At 44.9% G+C, this 19,416-nt stretch overlaps 1 protein-coding gene across 1 annotated transcript in view; it reads right to left on the bottom strand.

Annotated features, from left to right (window-relative positions):
- Positions 1-13,322, bottom strand: part of SLC37A2 (solute carrier family 37 member 2) — a 60,842-nt gene extending 47,520 nt beyond the window's left edge. The window contains exon 1 of the mRNA XM_088481794.1: positions 13,111-13,322. Within this exon, the coding sequence (XP_088337920.1) occupies positions 13,111-13,169 (59 nt within the window). The 5' untranslated portion in view covers positions 13,170-13,322. The remainder of the gene's footprint in view (positions 1-13,110) is intronic.
- Positions 13,323-19,416: the final 6,094 nt, after the last annotated feature.

A 19,416-nucleotide genomic window follows, 5' to 3' on the forward strand; every position in this document is an offset into this window, starting at 1 on the left:
AGACTTCAGGCTGTAATTAATAGGATTTGAAATCAAATAGGATTTGAAACAAAGTATTAAAAAGTGAAAGTTGGATTTAGGATTGTTTAGTTTGTCCCATTACTTTTGGCCCCTTAAAAAGTGGGAGGCACATATAGAAACAGTTGTAATTCCTACACCGTTCACCTGATTTGGATGTAATTACCCTCAAATTAAACCTGAAAGTCTGCAGTAAAAACACATCTTGTTTGTTTAATTTCAAAGCCATTGTGGTGGTGAATAGAGGCCACAATATGAAAATTCTGTCAATGTCCCAATATTTATGCACCTGAGTGTGTGTGTGTATATATATATATCACACACACAGTACCGTACCAGTCAAAAGTTTGGATACACCTTCTCATTCAATGTTTTTTGTTTATTTTAATTATTTTCAACATAGTGGATTAATACTGAAGACATGAAAACTATGAAAGACCACATACGGAATTATGTTGTAAACAAAAAAAAAAAAAAGTGTTAAATCAAAATAGGTTTTATATTTTAGATTCCCTTTTGCTTGGATGACAGCTTTGCACACTCTTGGCATTCTCTCAATCAGCTTCATGAGGTGTCTCCTGGAATGGTTTTGAATTTACAGGTGTGACTTGTCAGGAGTCAGTTTGTGGAATTACTTGCCTTCATACAGGGGTATTCAATATGGGAGCGATAACATCGTTTTTGCGTTAATATCGGAGGTATGACGTCATTATCGCAGGTTTTACTTTTACACCATATTCAATTTCAAAGACTTATCGCAGTTTTGAAAAGTCTTTGATAAAAAACAGGGATAACTTTTCACCATTGAATAGGTGTTGAAAAAAAGAGCAGAATTGGGGTTTAGGGGTGCAGGCTTAAAAAAAATAGCCTGCACCCCTGGGAATTACATTTAAAAAAGAAGAACTGTGTCAAAAAAAGTTAAAAAAAATAGGGAAACCCCAAAAAATTAATTAAAAAATTGGGGTGAAAAAAAAAATAAAAATGGGAAAAAATTGTTTAACAATAGGGAAATAGGTTCAGGGCTATTCTGCAAGTATGCGGCAGGTGTTTTCTAGAATAGAATTATAGCGGCAGGTGCACAAATGCAGAATTTTTAAAAACTTACTTTAGGGACTTAAAAATATGCTAGTACCCATTTTCATGTACCCCAAATTTTATGGGACCACTTAAAAAAATAACCTAAGTGCTCTTCTGCATTACTTCTTCAATGTCGGGAAAAAAACACCTGCTGCGGCTATTTAAATCCCCGACTTTCAATGAAAGGCTAAAACGGGGGTATCCATAGTGTTCCCCCATGTTTTTACAACTTTAGGGGGGTCTTACAATTATTTTAAGGAAAAATTCGTAACTTTACGCAAATCCAACTTCGGAGTTTCCCGTTTTCGTTAATTTTATATTGAATACGGGGATAAGCAGGAGCGCGCACCATACCTTAATGCAGAAAAAAACTCTGATATGAAACGTTAACTTCGACAGTGAAGTTAACGTTTCATATTGAATACCCCTCTTAATGTGTGTGAGACCATCAGTTGTGTTGCGCAGAGGTAGGGTTAGTACACAGTGGACACCACTATTTGACTACTGTTGTAATCCATATTATGGCATCAACCATTCAACTCAGTAAAGAGAAACAACAGTCCATCATTATGTTAAGATATGAAGGTCAGTCGATACGGAAAATATAAAGAACTTTGAATGTATCCTCAAGTGCAGTTGCAAAAACCATTAAACGCTATGATGAAACTGGCTCTCATGAGGACCGCCCCAGGAAAGGAAGACCAAGAGTTACCTCTGGTGCAGAGGATAAGTTCATTAGAGTTACCAGCCTCAGAAACCGCTACTTAACAACACCTCAGATTAGAGACCACATAAAGTCTTCACAGAGTTCAAGTAGCAGACAAATCTCAACATCAACTGTTCAGCGGAGACTGCGTGAATCAAGCCTTCATGGTCGTATTGCTGCGAAGAAGCCACTACTGAGGATGAACAACAAGAAGAGGAGAATTGTTCAGGCCAAGAAACACAAGGAATGGACATTAGACCAGTGGAAATCTGTACTTTGGTCTGATGAGTCCAAATTTGAGATTTTTGGTTCCAACAACCGTGTCTTTGTGAGACGCAGAGAAGGTGAGCGGATGGTTCTGCATGTGTGGTTCCCACTGTGAAGCATGGAGGAGTTGTGATGGTGTGGGGTTGCTTTGCTGGTGACACGGTTGGTGATTTATTCAAAATTCAAGGCACACTTAACCAGCATGGCTACCACAGCATTCTGCAGCGCCATGCCATCCCATCTGGTTTGCCCTTACTGGGACCATCATTTGTTTTTCAACAAGACAATGACCCCAAACACACCTTCAGGCTATGTAAGGGCTACTTGACCAAGAAGAAAAGTGATTGAGTGCTGCGTCAGATGACCTGGCCTCCACAATCACCCGACCTAAACCCAATTGAGCTGGTTTGGGATGAGTTGGACCACAGAGTGAAGGAAAAGCAGCCAACAAGTGCTCAGCACCTCTGGGAACTCCTTCAAGACTTTTGGAAAACCATTCCTGGAGACTACCTCATGCAGCTGATTGAGAGAATGCCAAGAGTGTGCAAAGCTGTCATCCAAGCAAAAGGGGCTACTTTGAGGAATCTAAAATATAAAACATATTTTGATCTGTTTAACGCTTTTTTGTTTACAACATAACTCCATATGTGTTCTTTCATAGTTTTGATGTCTTCAGTTTTAATCTACTATGTTGAAAATAATTTAAATAAACAAAAACCATTGAATGAGAAGGTGCGTCCAAACTTTTGACTGGTACTGACATAGATAGATAGATAGATAGATAGATAGATAGATAGATAGATAGATAGATACTTGATTATTTAGGGACAGGTACACTAATTAGACCCTTCAGCTCAGCCAAATAGCAACACCCATAACCAGCGTAGCACGGATTTCCAAGAAGACTTTCTATACTATATCTGAATCAGGCCCATTGTCTTGAAACAGTTCTGTAATCGAACGAAACGCATTGACAAGGAAGTAGCCACCTACTAAACCACAACTTTAATGGAACATTATCACCCGGCGGACTTGCTTTCACTGTGCTCCACTAATGAATTGAAGCCGCGGCTGTACAACTGCTGAACTCACTATCATTCACTGAGCTCCCCGTCTCGCACTTATCCTGAGCAGCGGACAAAGCCTCAGGCCAGCAGCTTGGAGAGAGGCGCGGGGTGGACCGGGGACCTCCATGTGCACCAGAGGTTTCACGTACATTTGGAAACCACTCGCATACTGCGACTCCCACAGAGCTGAAACTGAGGGACAGTGAGACCAATAGGCGTTGACGAGACCCACAACAATCCCCCTAGTAAAAGGAATCCCCCTGCCATTTACAGAGCCTGCTTGCGGTGCTTTGCACTTTGTAGTATTGTAACAGGTGAACTCAAAGATACATGCATCTCTATATCTAAGGGCGGCTACAGTATGGGGGGGGGGGGGATTCAATTGTTTTATCGCACCCTATATAAAGTGACAGGAGATCGGGGTGCAATATTCAGGGAGTTTAGGTGCTAATGCATATGGCGTCCAAATACAGTTTTGATGCATAAAACGGCTAAACCCGTCCAGCCCAAAGTGCAGACTTATCGCACATTCCTGCTCGCCTGCCCGGGGGGGCTGTATGCGCTCCCTCAGCTGTACGCGCGCGAATAAAGCAACAACCGAATTGCTCTGTCGGCGTCCGGCACAATCAGTCATGAGCAAAAAGAATTTAATTCTCCCCCTAAGAGTCTAAATAATCTTCATATAATAGACTCACATGGAATGGTGTAAATATATTTGTGTTTTAATAAAAGGTTCTTTTTTAGTATGTTTAGTGTGTAATAAATACTGTAAGGTAAAGAGAAGCCTCTTGTAATTATATATCAACAAGCAAACAAATAAAACTCCTTTTCTATATACAATTATTACCAATTTAAAGGCAGTCAGTTCTATTTTTATTTTCGCTGACTCCCACTCATGTAATGTTTGACCCCAACCGCAAAGGAGCTAAATAACTGATCATTATTTTCAAAATGAATATTTGTTTTGGAGAGTCAACTATAACAACCTGTTCTCCAGTCTTATTTGTGGAGGCGTTCCTACTTAGCAAAGCCGGTGAGAGACAGGGGAATGAAATCACCCAACCTCCACCGGTAGATAGAAGAAAGTTTTACACAAAGAAGGGCCTTGCTCAGCATAAATAAACCATGTATGCTACCCAAATTCCCTCTACTTATCAAGGTTATACTTATTTGAAGAAACTCAAGTAAAAACATTGTAAGAGGCATTTGCCAGATCAGCCAAGGTCTCTGATGTAACGGTCTCACATCGCTCTCCTCTATACTTGCAATGAAAGTACAGGTTGAGTCTCCCATATCCAAAATGCTTGGGACCAGGGGTATTTTGGATATCGGAATATTCCGCATTTTGGAATATATGCATACCATAATGAAATATCTTGGGTATGGGACCCAAATATAAACACAGAATGCATTTATGTTCTATATACACCTTATACACAAAGCCTGCAGGTCATTTTATACTAGATTTTAATAATATTAGGCATCAAAAACAGTCTGTGTACATACATGAAATTCATTTATGTTTTATATACACCTTATACACACAGCCTGAAGGTTATTGTATACTGTATTTTAATGATTTTTTGCTTTAAATAAAGTTTGTGTATATTGAACCATCAGAAAGCAAAGGTTTCAGTTTCTCAGTCATACTAAAAATATTCCGTACTTCGGAATATTCCGTATTTCGGAATATTTGGATATGGGAGACTCAACCTGTATATATACAACAATCGCGATCCACGTTAAATAGGGCTCCCTGAGAATCAGAGTGACTTCCACAGGTCACAATCGTGAAATACAGAAGAAAAAATAAAATAAAAAAAGAGTGTTCTCATGCGCACCTGATGGGAAATGATGAATAGTTTTTCAGAACAGAAAATATTTCTCTATTTATAGTGCCCTTAAGTCAATGTGTGGTGTTATTACACCACTAGATCGACCTGACGAAGGTGTGGGCATTTCCACACAGAAACGCGTTGAGCTTGCTAACTACACCGTACATGTGCAGTGCATACTGATATCTCTATGCTGAATCTACTCTGGGAGGACTTTAAATCACTGTGGACATTCCAACAGGATCCGGACCAGTACATATTTCCCTTCTGAGACACCACTGGAATATCCCTCCATAGGAGGACATTACTGCGAGGACATCTTGCTAACCAGGATTGGTAACGTCTCTTTTAATACTGGAACATTCTCCGGAATCTATAGACTAACGTCTACTACCTACACCAGTGCCTCCCTTATGAGTAAGACATCAGAGTCAATTGACTGATACATATATATTTGTGATATCATATTTGTGCAGCTATATTACTACTCCAATGCAGGGAGCAGTTTATCAATACTGTGTTTTATATATGATGGAATAAATGCTTTTTTAACCAAGCCAGATGCGAATATATTTGTTATAGATTAGTAATATTCAGGGTGATTTCCTGAACCCCATTTAGAACAACACCTCCCACGCTAGCGCTGTTTATTTTCTATTTCTTATCTATTGATTTGCATTAAGGAGATTAACACCCTCCTTTTTACAGCCGCTTGTTGATAAGCGCCACTCCTAGCTTTTTCCACTAGATCGATCACAGTCCAATATTACTGTATGAATATCACTCTGTCTCCAGTAGTTCACCGTAACTCCAATAATAACAAGACGTGACGTCACTCCAAGCTTTGGTTAAAATCCTTCATCCACGGCCAACCTCCTGTGTGTAAACTTTCTCAAATATGCATTTATGCAAGACAAAAGAGGGTTGCAGCAATAGTGTAAAATCTTCACAGTTTTATTAAACTTTTAACCAAAGCTTGGAGCGACGTCTTGATATTATTGGACTCTTTTTTTTTTCTCCTCTATAATTACCTACAGGATGAGGCATTATATTGGGCGAGGCGCTGACACCCGCTAGACTTCCATGGAAGAGGGCAACCAACAGTTTTACAGTGCAAATAAAGTACCAAGCCAGGGCCGCAACTAGGTGCACGTGCACCGGGTGAGCCGCTGTACCTGGTGCCAGTGACCTCCAGCCCGGCGCTGCAGAGAGGCTCCAAGCCGGACGTCCGCTGGTAATATTTATTACCAGCGGGCGCCCGGCTCCTTCTCTGCAGCGACGCGGTGTAGCCGGAGCCGGAGGCTGGAGTTCTCTCCCGAACTCCAGCTTCCGGCTCTCCCCACGGGCACTATGGGGGAGATGTCATGACATCTCCCCCATAGTTCCAAGGAGCAGCCGGCGGACCGGACGCGACGCTGGATGCAGGAGCGGGGTTCAAGGTAAGTATTTTTTTTTTTAATAAGCTGCACTACAGGGGCATTATTATGGGGGCAGGGGCATTACCACAGGGGCATTACTATGGGGGCATAGGCAATAAGGGGCATTACTAATGGGGCATGAGCACTACAGGGGCATTACTATTGGGGCATGGGCACTACAGGGGCATTACTGTGGGGGCATGAGCACTACAGGGGCATTACTGTAAGGGCACTACAGGGATATTACTATGGGGGCATGGGCAATACAGGGGCATTACTATGAGAGCATGGGCACTACAGGGGCATTACTATGAAAGCATGGGCACTACAGGGGCATTAATATGGGAGCATGGGCACTACAGGGGCATTACTGTATGGTGGGCACTACAGGGGCATTACTATAGGGGTATTAACATATGGGCATTACAATATGGGCACTACTGCAGGGGGAATTACATGGGGGGCGCCAAATTACTGTCTTGCCCCTGGTGACAAAAATCCTAGTTTCGGCCCTGACCAAGCGACTGCTCCTTTCCCACAAGAGGAGAGACGGAGGAGCGCAGTATGACCAGATCATGCCAGCCATTGGGTCCCCGGCAGATCTGGCACATGGCATGCCCCCCCTGGTTTTATAACTTAGCTCCACCCAAAGCAAGTTTTTAGCTACGAGCAGAGTTCTCCTTTAGGGGCCCATTTATCATGAAATATCATCCCGTATGAAAAAGGGACCACAGCAGGTATCGGGGATATCGGCTGCCATCTGTCCATTTCCGCCAGCAGAAGCAAACCCCTGTAGCTTTCTTTTTTTTTTATTAATATTTTAATTATTACACATTTTAAACAGAGAATCCATTTCTGGATATAAATATAACAATTCAATGACTTATGCTGGGCATACACAGCAAGATAAAATGTCTGGCAGACCGACAGACATTTTATCTGGCTGGTTGCCAGCCGCAGATGTCCGTGGCATACACTGTGAGAGAAATCTCACAGTGTATAGCCCGACATCTGCACTCCGCCCCCGGGGAAGAGACATTTCCCTGTTCCTTCCGTAGGAAGGAACACAGGAAATGTCTGTCTGTCGGCCGCGCTGGGCATACACTGCCCGATGCGGCCGACAGTTACCGGGTAAATATCGCATCGGACGGGCATGCTGGACAATCCAGCATGCCCGACCGAGCAATATTTAACCCTCGGTCGCCCCCCCCCCCCACAATTATCGCGGCGATCCGCCAATATCGGGCGGATCGTCCCGATAATTGCAGCGTGTATGGCCAGCAATAGTAATATAGAGAAGGCTAGGATGTATGTCATACAATAAAAGATAGATTCTCCACCTAGTAATCAGCAACTTATAAAGATAATACTTAGAAAATAGCAAGAACCAGATAGTGACTGTATTATGCAAAAAAAAGACTCCAGCACAACATAATGAACTATCAACAATATGATTTACCCTCAGAATGGTGGATGACCTTTCACAAGTATCTCCGTATTATACCACGTGGTCATAATTACTATTTTACGCATCTTTTCTTTAATAGATGAAGATAGAGTACTGATATAAGGGAGCCATATCTCAAAAAAAAAAAAAAATTTTCCACTATTTTCAATAGCAAGAGAACTTTCTACCCAGTCCATCTGATAAAGATACATTAATCTTGGTAACATAAGCGTTAAGGGAATAGAATTAGAATTGATCCACTGTGACAGGATAGTTTTCTTTTGCTGTTCCCGCGACTCTAGCTAATAAGCGTTTTCCCCTCGATATTCTCGGTTGAGTTGTGTTAGAATGATGGTTCCACAGCGCCCATGCCATAGATATCTCAAAGGGGATATTTAATATATTATTTATATAAGACTGTACATCTCTCCAAAATGTCTGAACAATCTCACAGGACCAAAAGCAATGTACTATGGGCCTGATTCAGAGCTGAACGCTCTGACCAGAGCGCTCGCTCTGAATCAGGGCCCTCCTACCTGTTTTAGGAGCGTCCTCATGGACGCTCGCATAGCTGTGGGTTACCACCCACAGCTTATGCGAGCGTCCATGATGATGGTCACGATGGTCAAGACCATCGGGCTTGCGACGGAGACCCTGCGGTAGGGTCTCGCTGCCGCAAGCCCTGGAGTGAATTTGGCTCTATCAGAGCCAAAATCACTCCCACTGACATCACTAGTGATGTCAGTGGGGCCGGCTTCAGACGGTAAGCGTTCCATGGGAACGCCTCCATCTGGCAGGCACGCCCCCGGCACGCCCACCAAAGAGGGTGTGCTGTCAATCAACATCGACAGCACGCCCCCTTTGGTGCGAGACCCGAAGCGATGGAGAGCCCGTCGCTCTCCGGGTCTCGCGCATGCACACGACGGAGCTCCCTCCTTCATGCGCAGTGGGACAACATCGACCCGTTTGCGAGCGTCCTTTGCTCGCGAACGGGTCTGAATGACCCCCTATGTCAGCATTGGGTGTTGAGCATTTAAAACAATTAGAGTTGTCTGATGTTCCTGGTAAGTGTCTAAGTTTTGGTGTATAATATGCTCTGTGCAATATTTTGTAGTGCATCTCAGCATATGAAGAAGATACCAATTGCTTATTTAGTGTGGTACAAGACGTAATGACGTATTGAAGCGTCAAGTCTGGAAATGCATCTTTCCATTTAGCCAAACCGGTATCAACTTTGGCAAGATACCACCGTCTTTGTATATAATCAGAAAGCATTGAAGTAGAGCATGGCCTCCCCTTCCCACTCCTCACCACAGTATCTAAAACATTAACTTTATCCAGTTGATCAAGATGTGACAATGCTTTTAAAATATAACTTCTTATTTGAAAATATGCAAACACTGGAAAATTAATATTGGGATAGCACTCCTTAAGTGTAGACAAAGACAGTATTGCAGAGCAGTCTTCATCTAAAAATTGATAAACCAAACTAAGGGCCTAATTCAGACCCGCTCACGAGCGATGAGCGCTTGCAAGCGGGTCGATGTTAGCCCAGTGCGCATGCGCACGATGGAGGCGGCTCCATCGTGCGCATGCGCGAGACCCGGATAGCGACGGGTTTTGCTACAAAGGGGGCGTGCTGTCGATGGCAAGTGACAGCACGCCCCCTTTGGTGGGCGTGCCGGGGGCATTGCTGCCCAGACGGAGGCGTTCCCATGGGAATGCCTACTGTCTGGCGCCGGCCCCACTGACATCACTAGTGATGTCAGTGGGAGTGCTCTCGTCTCTGATAGAGCTGAAAGAACTCCAGGGCTTGCGGCAACGAGACCCTACCACAAGGCCTTAGGCCCTGATTCAGAGCCGGACGCTCTGACAGAGCGCTCGCTCTGAATCAGGGCTGTCCCTCCTACCTTTTGGAGCGGCCACAGCTATAGCGAGCGGCCAAAATGATGGTCGCGTTGGTCAAGACCATCGGGCTTGCGACGAGACCCTTGCGGTAGGGTCTCGCTGCCGCAAGCCCTGGAGTGCTTTTGGCTCTATCAGAGCCAAAAGCACTCCCACTGACATCACTAGTGATGTCAGTGGGGCCGGCCCCAGACGGTAGGCGTTCCCATGGGAACGCCTCCGTCTGGGCAGCCATGCCCCCGGCACGCCCACCAAAGGGGGCGTGCTGTCAATCACCATCGACAGCACGCCCCCTTTGGTGCGAGACCCATAACGACGGCTTGGCCGTTGAAATTCGGGTCTCGCGCATGCGCACGACGGAGCCGCCTCAGTCGTGCGCACTTGGGCAACATCGACCCGCTTGCGAGCGATCAGCGCTCGCGAGCGGGTCTGAATCAGGCCCTAAGTCCCTGGAGATTCCAATCCCTGAAAACTTTTACAGATATATCATCTTGTAAAGTAAGATCACAAAAAATTGGTTTAAACAAAGACCTCATGTGTGAAAGATTGAGTCGTTTCCTCAATAGTCGCCAAGCAGAGCAAGGAGTTTTCAAAAGAGGGTTAAGTTTAATAACCGGATCAATGTGTAAGGGTGGGGTATGCAATAAGTTAACCAAATTACATTCAGGACTACAGGCCTGATCTAAGTCCCTATGTGCAAAGTAACTGCTATTCCCTATCCAGTCCAGGACATATCTATAATTGGCAGATTCACCCCTCCAAGTGATAGTGGCTGTTGTAACTTTAATAACGAAATTCTGGGGCGTCCCCTGTAGCTTTCTATGGGGAATGCAATGTGGTCTGATTTACCAAGCTCCAGAATGAGAGTTCCTCTGGAACCCTCCCAGGTAATGGCCGCCCCACGAGTGGTCAGCAGACTGCCCATGTGCAGGTATCCCAAGAGAGGAGTGAAGAGACCGCTGATGGGCAAATCGCAGGGACGGGCTCGCCGGCCTGTGCATGCGCCATTTCATACATCCAGGCAGTATAATCGCATCCTGCAGTGCAATTTTGGGCGCTAATTTGGGGCCAGATCGCATTGCAAGTGCGATTATCAATAAATGGGCCCCTTAATCACAATTCTGGTTTCACTGATGGCATCTCTCACACAGGTGTGTGCTAGAACATAATAGCCTGTGCGGCAGCAGTGTCACAGCGCCAGAAGGGTCACGACCCACTGTGTGGCATCTGAAACATGGACTAAGATGTGCTGCCCATCTGATAGCCCGGGAGAGGTGTGTAAGAGCCTGTGCTCAGGTGCAGTTTGCCGAGCTGAATGGGTTATTGTCCTCCTGGAATCTGCTGCTGACATCAGGCAAAGGTTTGGTACAGAGATTACAGGCTGCGTCTGCTGGGAGTAGTCACAGTAACCGCCGCCGCCAATATTACCGGGACATTTCCACCAACCCGTGTTTTATTTGCAGCTGTCATTTAACATGCAACAGTGCAACTCCCACACGGAGAGTAGCAATATGGTCCCAAAGCAGCCAATCAGATTCTCGCTATCATTTTATAGAATGTACTAGATGAATGAGGGCTACTACCCTGTGACAGGTTGCTATGGGCGACAACTCCACTTGTGCTTTTTAGAAGCTTTGATACATCTCCCCCATACTAACCCAACCACCACAACCAATATGGTTCTGTAATCCATCCAACACTGCAGAACCATATTCTACAGATAGCATACGCTGAAAAGCTACACAATACACCCATACCTATATAACGTTTACCAGCGTATGCTTTTATCTTCCGGCCTCCTGCTGTGATTTTCATCCAGGTGTCTCTATCATCAGGCTCAGTTCCTTATATCTACAGGCTTAGATACAGTACGAAGCTGCTATATGGATACCACTGTATCAACGCAGAAAGTTCTACTAATAGAAAAAAAACACAGACTGCCTGATAATCCAAAAGCTTTGCTGAAAAGCACAGAAGGGAGCCAGAAAGATAAAGCAGCGTAACATATAAACTAGATTGGTGGAGAGTCATCTTATCAGCCACAGAACACACACTTGTCGGGCAGAAAGACAAGCGAGCCATTTGCTTACATAGGCCACTTATTGCAGCCTTGTTTGAGAAAGGAGAAATACAGGCAGTTTCTAGATGTCGTAACACTGATAGAGAATAGCCTTAATTAAACATCGAGACTTGCTGAGCATTAGAGAAACCTTCCGGCCTCTCAGCCTCAGAGATACCCCCTCCCCACTATCCCTGGCCAAATGCTAGAATGCATAGTGACAGTGATATCATCTTATATCACAGCTGCATTCCAAGAGGGATCTGCTGCAATGTCCAACGTACAGATGACAGAATACCTGAGACAAACCTCCAGCACCTCTGGACATTACCGTAAGGCAGCAAAATATAAGGAGGACTTAGTTTAAAAAAGGGGATTGGGGGACCACAAAATACAATTTGCAGAAAAGGAAGGAGTATTTTTTTTTTATTTCTAGATTTTTTTCCCAGACCACAGAAATATCCTTTCATTGTAGTATTAATTTAGAAATTGCTGCATACAGCCTGTGCCTTTACGTAGAGCACTTACTAGATTGCAAGTTCTGCTGACCACTAACCCAGTCATAGATTCCAACTGGTTGGTGTTGTTCATATGGTTAAAGGAACAAAGAACACATTCCTGCCCATACAGCCCAGTGCATCTTATCGTATCCATTAGCCTTTATTTATTATCAGTTATTTATATAGCGCACACATATTCCGCAGCGCTTTATAGATAATATTTGTCCATTCACATCAGTCACTGCCCCAGTGGAGCTTACACTCTATATTCCCTATCACATGTGCACACAATCACACACACACTAGGGGTTAATTTTTGTTGGGACCCAATTAACCTACCAGTATATTTTTGGAGTGTGGGAGGAAACCATCAGCACAGGGAGAATATACAAACTCCACACAGTTAGGGCCGTCCCTGTATGGCAGGAAGACAACTTGTAAAAGTGTAGAACTTGTTGACCGAAGACACGTTAGTAAATGTGAGATGTTACTGTATGTATCAAAGATGCAGGAGACACAAAACTGGGCAATATTAGGGGGGGGATTTCTATATAAACCTATAGAACAATTGATCCCAGCATTGGTAAGTGTACAAGGAATGCATGCAGCTTATCCTCATCCATATTAATCCTGGTTGGTAACAGTGAGATGACACATTGCAGATAGCGCAGGATCTGTGCATTCATTTTGCAGATTGCCCATGTTACCCTTGGCAGCATCTGCCCACAATAGATCCAGCAATAGACATGTGGGTACATCCCTCCCATGCAATTTACAACACCCTACAGACAAGACACAATGCACTTCTCACCAGCTGTCTCTGGACACAGAGTGGAGCAGCCTGATGGCTGGAGCCAGGGAGGACCTCATGGCTGGCAGTGATGCTGAGTGGGTGATGGGCAGGGAGGGCACTCGTGTGATGGCTTCTGGCTGCACACTCACATCTCAGCTGGGGTCCTGGGCTTTATACTGCACAACTCACCCTCCCAACCCAACAACAACACACAATGAATGGGTATTAGGAGTCACCATGTGACCACAGCAGTCACGTCATTGAAGTGGGCGGGGACTAGCATGGACACCCCCCCTCCCCCTCATTAACCCCCTGCACAGTCTGGACACTAAGCAATATCTAGTAGTCATCAGTTGACACATATTACAAGTGTTGTGATTCTGATTTATGTCTTGTGAAATAACAGATTGTAAACTCTGCAAAATAGCATTATACAGCTGGGTCTGTTATCACTTCTCTATGAGATAAGCAACTTACTCTCCAGCTGTTGGGAAGGGTGGCAGGCAGGGCATGCTGGCAATTGTAGTTCCACAGCAGCAATAGGAGGATTTCAGTTATATAGAAAGTCATGTTGTGGGATTTCAGATAATCCTATCATTAGTAATGAGAGCAGTCTATTATTTATACCCCTGTCACACTGCCAGCAATAACCCGGGATATTGCTCAGTGTGAAAGAGCCCAGTTGCAATAACCAAGGATATTGCTCAGTGTGAAAGAGCCCAGTTGCAATAACCAAGGATATTGCTCAGTGTGAAAGGGCCCAGTTGCAATAACCCATTATGTTGCTCAGTGTGAAAGGGCCCAGTTGCAATAACCAAGGATATTGCTCAGTGTGAAAGGGCCCAGTTGCAATAACCCATTATGTTGCTCAGTGTGAAAGGGCCCAGTTGCAATAACCAAGGATATCGCTCAGTGTGAAAGAGCCCAGTTGCAATAACCCGGGATATTGCTCAGTGTGAAAGATCCCAGTTGCAATAACCCAGGATATCGCTCAGTGTGAAAGAGCCCAGTTGCAATAACCCGGGATATTGCTCAGTGTGAAAGGGCCCAGTTGCAATAACTCTGGATATTGCTCAGTGTGAAAGATCCCAGTTGCAATAACCCGGGATATCGCTCAGTGTGAAGGAGCCCAGTTGCAATATATTGGGATATTGCTCATTGTAAAAGAGCCCAGTTGCAATAACCCGGTATGTTGCTCAGTGTGAATGAGCCCAGTTGCAATAACACGGGATATTGCTCAGTGTGAAAGGGCCCAGTTGCAATAACCCGGGATATTGCTCATTGTGAAAGAGCCCAGTTGCAATAACCCGGGATATTGCTCAGTGTGAAAGGGCCCAGTTGCAATAACCCGGGATATTGCTCAGTGTGAAAGGGCCCAGTTGCAATAACTCTGGATATTGCTCAGTGTGAAAGATCCCAGTTGCAATAACCCGGGATATCGCTCAGTGTGAAAGGGCCCAGTTGCAATAACCCGGGATATCGTTCAGTGTGAAAGAGCCCAGTTGCAATAACTCGGGATATCGCTCAGTATGAAAGGGCCCAGTTGCAATAACTCGGGATATTGCTCAGTGTGAAAGAGCCCAGTTGCAATAACTCGGGATATTGCTCAGTGTGAAAGAGCCCAGTTGCAATAACTCGGGATATTGCTCAGTGTGAAAGAGCCCAGTTGCAATAACTCGGGCTATTGCTCAGTGTGAAAGAGCCCAGTTGCAACAACCCGGGATATCGCTCAATGTGAAGGAGCCCAGTTGCAATAACCCGGGATATCGCTCACTGTGAAAGAGCCCAGTTGCAATAACTCGGGCTATTGCTCAGTGTGAAAGAGCCCAGTTGCAATAGACCACAGTATTGCTCAGTGTGAAAGGGCCCAGTTGCAATAGACCACAGTATTGCTCAGTGTGAAAGAGCCCAGTTGCAATAACCCGGGATATTGCTCAGTGTGAAAGAGCCGAGTTGCAATAACTCGGGATATTGCTCAGTGTGAAAGAGCCCAGTTGCAGTAACCCGGGGATATTGCTCAGTGTGAAGGAGCCCAGTTGCAATAGCCCGGGATATCGCTCAGTGTGAAAGAGCCCAGTTGCAATAACCCGGGATATTGCTCAGTGTGAAGGAGCCCAGTTGCAATAACCCGGGATATTGCTCAGTGTGAAAGGGCCCAGTTGCAATAACCCGGGATATTGCTCAGTGTGAAAGGGCCCAGTTGCAATATATTGGGATATTGCTCATTGTGAAAGAGCCCAGTTGCAGTAACTCGGGGATATTGCTCAGTGTGAAGGAGCCCAGTTGCAATAACTCGGGCTATTGCTCAGTGTGAAAGAGCCCAGTTGCAATAACCCAGGATATTGCTCAGTGTGAAAGGGCCCAGTTGCAATAACCCGGGATATTGCTCAGTGTGAAAGAGCCCACTTGCAATAACCCGGGATATAAGCAACTTACTCTCCAGCTGTTGGGAAAGGTGGCAGGCAGGGCATGCTGGCAATGGTAGTTCCACAGCAGCAATAGGAGGATTTCAGTTATACCCCTTTTACACCGAAGCTAAAACCCGGGTTATTACAGGGGTAACCCGGGCAGCTCCCTGGTGTAAAAGAGAGGGTTGGATCGCCGGGTCGAGTGACCCAGCAATCTAACCCAAGCAAATAGCAGGGTTTAACACGGGCGTAGCCCGTGAAACCCTGCTTTGAGAACAGCGCACTCCGGGTCACGATGAACTGAAGTGCGCTGCTAGCCGGCCGATTGGTCCGGCTTCAGTGGTGCTTGGAGATGTCGTCATCTCCAAGTGTCCACTTTCATGCCGGTAAAGCCGGGTCTATGCAGACCCGACTCCGGTGATCTCATCTCCAAGCGCTGGCTGAGCAGGTGATGGCGGTGACGGCTTATTGCCTCCAGTCTGATAGGGGTCTCAGCCAGGTCGCACCGAGGATAGACCCGTGTACAAGATCCCGGCATTGCAATGCGAAAGGAGTATTATTCATCTGTCCACAAAGTGGCGCTGTATTATCTGAATCTATAAGGGTAATTTATATACGAAAATTAACCGCTACTTCAGATATAATAAGCAGCGATGTTATGCCCTATATCAGTGATTCCCAACCTCGGGCCTCAAGGCACACTGATACCCCTTTTCCACCAAAATTCTGGGTCTGACCCGGAGTTGGAACAGGGTTCCTATCTGGATCAGACCCGGAATTTAGCCAGCGCCGACTCGGGATATTCCCGAGTCGGGTCTGCATAGACCCGGCTTTTCCGGCGTGAAAGTGGACGCTTGGAGATGACGTCATCTCCAAGCGCCACTGAAGCCGGACCAATCGGCCAGCTTGCGGCGCACTCCAGGTCATCAAGAACCAGAGTGCGCCGTACACACAGCAGGGTTTCATGGGTTACTCCCGTGTTAAACCCTGCTATTTACCTGGGTTGGATTACCGGGTCACTCAACCTGGCGATCCAACCCTCACCCCTTTTACACCAAGGAGCTGCCCGGGTTAACCCTGCATTAACCCGGGTTTTAGCTCCGGTGTAAACGGGGTATAACAGTCCTGGTTTTAGGGATATCCATGCTTGAGCACAGATGGTTAAATAAAAATAACTGAGGTACTAATTAAGTCACTTGCGCTCAAGTATGGCTATCCCTAAAACCTGGGCTGTTAGTGTGCCTTGAGGACCGTGGTTGGGAACCCTGTCCTATATTGTGCAAATGCTCCAATTTACTAGGAGGCTTCTGGATCTGTGCATAGAGAAGATGTTGTCTGGGGCAGGCACCAGGGTGGATCAGGATGCCCCTAGGTGACTGCAGACTGGGCACACTGATGAGCCTTGTATCGCACCCATATGTAGATACAGCATCTCATTTTGTGAGACGGGTATTTCAGACCCTCCAACATGACCCCTTCCATTAGGTACAAAATACTCTGCTCCTGGACTTCCCACCTAATGATTGCAGTCACCTGTGGTGAAACACCTGTCTCCTCAATTACCTAGTTCAACACAGGTGGCTGCAATCATACATTAGTTGGGAAGTCCAGGAGCAGAGTATTTTGTACCTAATGGAACGAATCATGTTGGCGGGTAGGGCATTTACATGACTCAGGTCATACAGTACTTCCCAACATGACCCTCTCCAGGAGGGAGAAAATGCTCTATTCCTGGACATTTTTTTTTTTTTAACTCTTTTTATTGAGCAAATCACATGAAAACAGTACATTCCAACATTCAAAAATAAGTTACAGCACATAACATACTTTTATAATAGGAACTATAATATTTCAGAACAATAATATAATAATACATTTTCTCAGTATAAGAAAATAGAGAACATAGAAGCAAGAAAAATATCTTGCAGCAACGGTGTGGTAAAGCTTAAAAGTAGAAAAAAGATAAAAAAGATAAAAAAGAAAAAGGGAAAAAAAACCTTAAGAAAAACAAGGGAGAATAAGAGGAGAAATGGATGGGTGGGCTCTATGTAGGATAACGCTGTTTCAATCTAAATATGATAGAAAAAAATAAAGGAAAATGTAAATGTTGAATGGAAAGGAAATGTTTTGGTATGTCAGCCAAGGGGACCATATTTTCTCAAAGGATTTTGATGTATTACGTAATAAAGCGGTCATGTATTCCATCTTGTATATATACCAGATACGTGATAATATTGCCTGCATTGGAGAAGGATGAGGGTTTTTTCAATCCGCTGTAATTTGGCAGGTCATAGCAGATACTATATGTCGGAATAACTTATTCTGATATCGGGATAGGGAGGGTAAATGCTGAGGATCAGAGGGAATCGTGATCTCGAAGAGGCTCTAGAGGAGATCGACAACCTCCTGCCATATACTGGCTAGTTTGGGACAAGTCAACCGGATGTGCAAAAAATTGCCCTCGCCACCACAACTTCTCCAACATCTATCCGAAGCGTCGGGAAACATTACTTGTAGCCGCGATGGTACAGATCAATGGCCTGTCTGGTGTTGTCCGATGCCTGACGTCCAGGTACAAACCTGACCTGATCCGGATGTATCAAATAAGAAAGCAAGGGAGCTAACCAAGTCGCTAGGATTTTATCATAAATTTTCAGGTCGTTTAATAATTAAATCGGTCTATAGTTAATACAATGAGTAGGATCACGATCAGGTTTAGGGATCACTACAATATCAGCCCGAGTCATATCAGGAGCAAAAGTAGCACCCTCCAAGATATAATTAAATAAAGATGTAAGATGTGGGGCAAGTTCCTTTGCAAACAGCTTATAATATTGGGCTGTAAACCCATCGGGGCCTGGGGCAGCAGTGGAACGCATTGATCTAATAGCAGCTATTGTCTCTTCATCTGAAATACGGTCATTAAGAGTGGATAATTGGGATTCTGAGAGACTAGGTAGGGGGGTAGAGGACAAATATGAGCGTACCCCCTTGGCTCCAGCAGAAGTGGGATAGGAAGAATCTGATAAATTATAAAGGGAACTATAAAAGGTCCGAAACTCCTCAGCCATAACTTCAGGATCATAGGTAAGAGAACCAGAAGATGGAGAGTATAATTTATCTATCACACATAATGCTTGTCTGCGACGCAATTTATTGGCTAATAAAGAATCGATTTTGTCAGTTTTATCATAAAAGCGTTGACGAAGTTTTTGCAAAATAAGCGCAGCGCGACGAGACAGAAGGGCATTAAGCTGACCTCGTAGTTTCTCAATTTGGGTTAGCACGGAGGCGCTAGGGGATGTCTTATGTTGAATCAATAGTACTGAGATTTGTGACTCAAGGGAATTAATTTCCTATGCAGCCGCTTTCCTAACCGCTGAGGTTTTAGAAATGAGAAAACCCCGTATAGTAGCCTTATGGGATTCCCAGAGGATACTAGAGGTAATATCAGGAGAGTTATTCTCCTCAAAGTAGCGGGTCACCGCCAATTTTATATCTAGCAGAGCGGGGGGATGCTGTAAAAGGGGAGTCATCAATATAGACACCCGCATGGTCTGTCCATGTAAAGGGGGAAATACCTGCTTCCGTAACCAGAGAGGTAATAGAGGAGGAAATATGGATCATATCTATCCTGGAATAATGTTGGGACTTCCTGGTAATTTATGATTGCCGTCACCTGTGTTGAACTAGTTAATTGATAAGAAAGGTGATTCAACACAAGTGATGGCAATCATAGGTGGGAAGGCCAGGAGCAGAGCATATGGTCCCTCCTGGAAAGGGTCATGGTGGAAGGTATGCTCAGGGAGTCGATGAATTCCAGCTGGGAAGGCGCAGAGCACCCATCTCCCAGCAGTGGGACTGTATATGTGTCTCAGGAGGTTTGGGTAAGTGGGAGTCAGTAGGGCAGCATTGG

The sequence above is a fragment of the Taudactylus pleione genome, unplaced genomic scaffold (genome assembly GCF_031769625.1).
Source record: "Taudactylus pleione unplaced genomic scaffold, aTauple2 ptg000278l, whole genome shotgun sequence".
Lineage (NCBI taxonomy): Eukaryota > Metazoa > Chordata > Amphibia > Anura > Myobatrachidae > Taudactylus > Taudactylus pleione.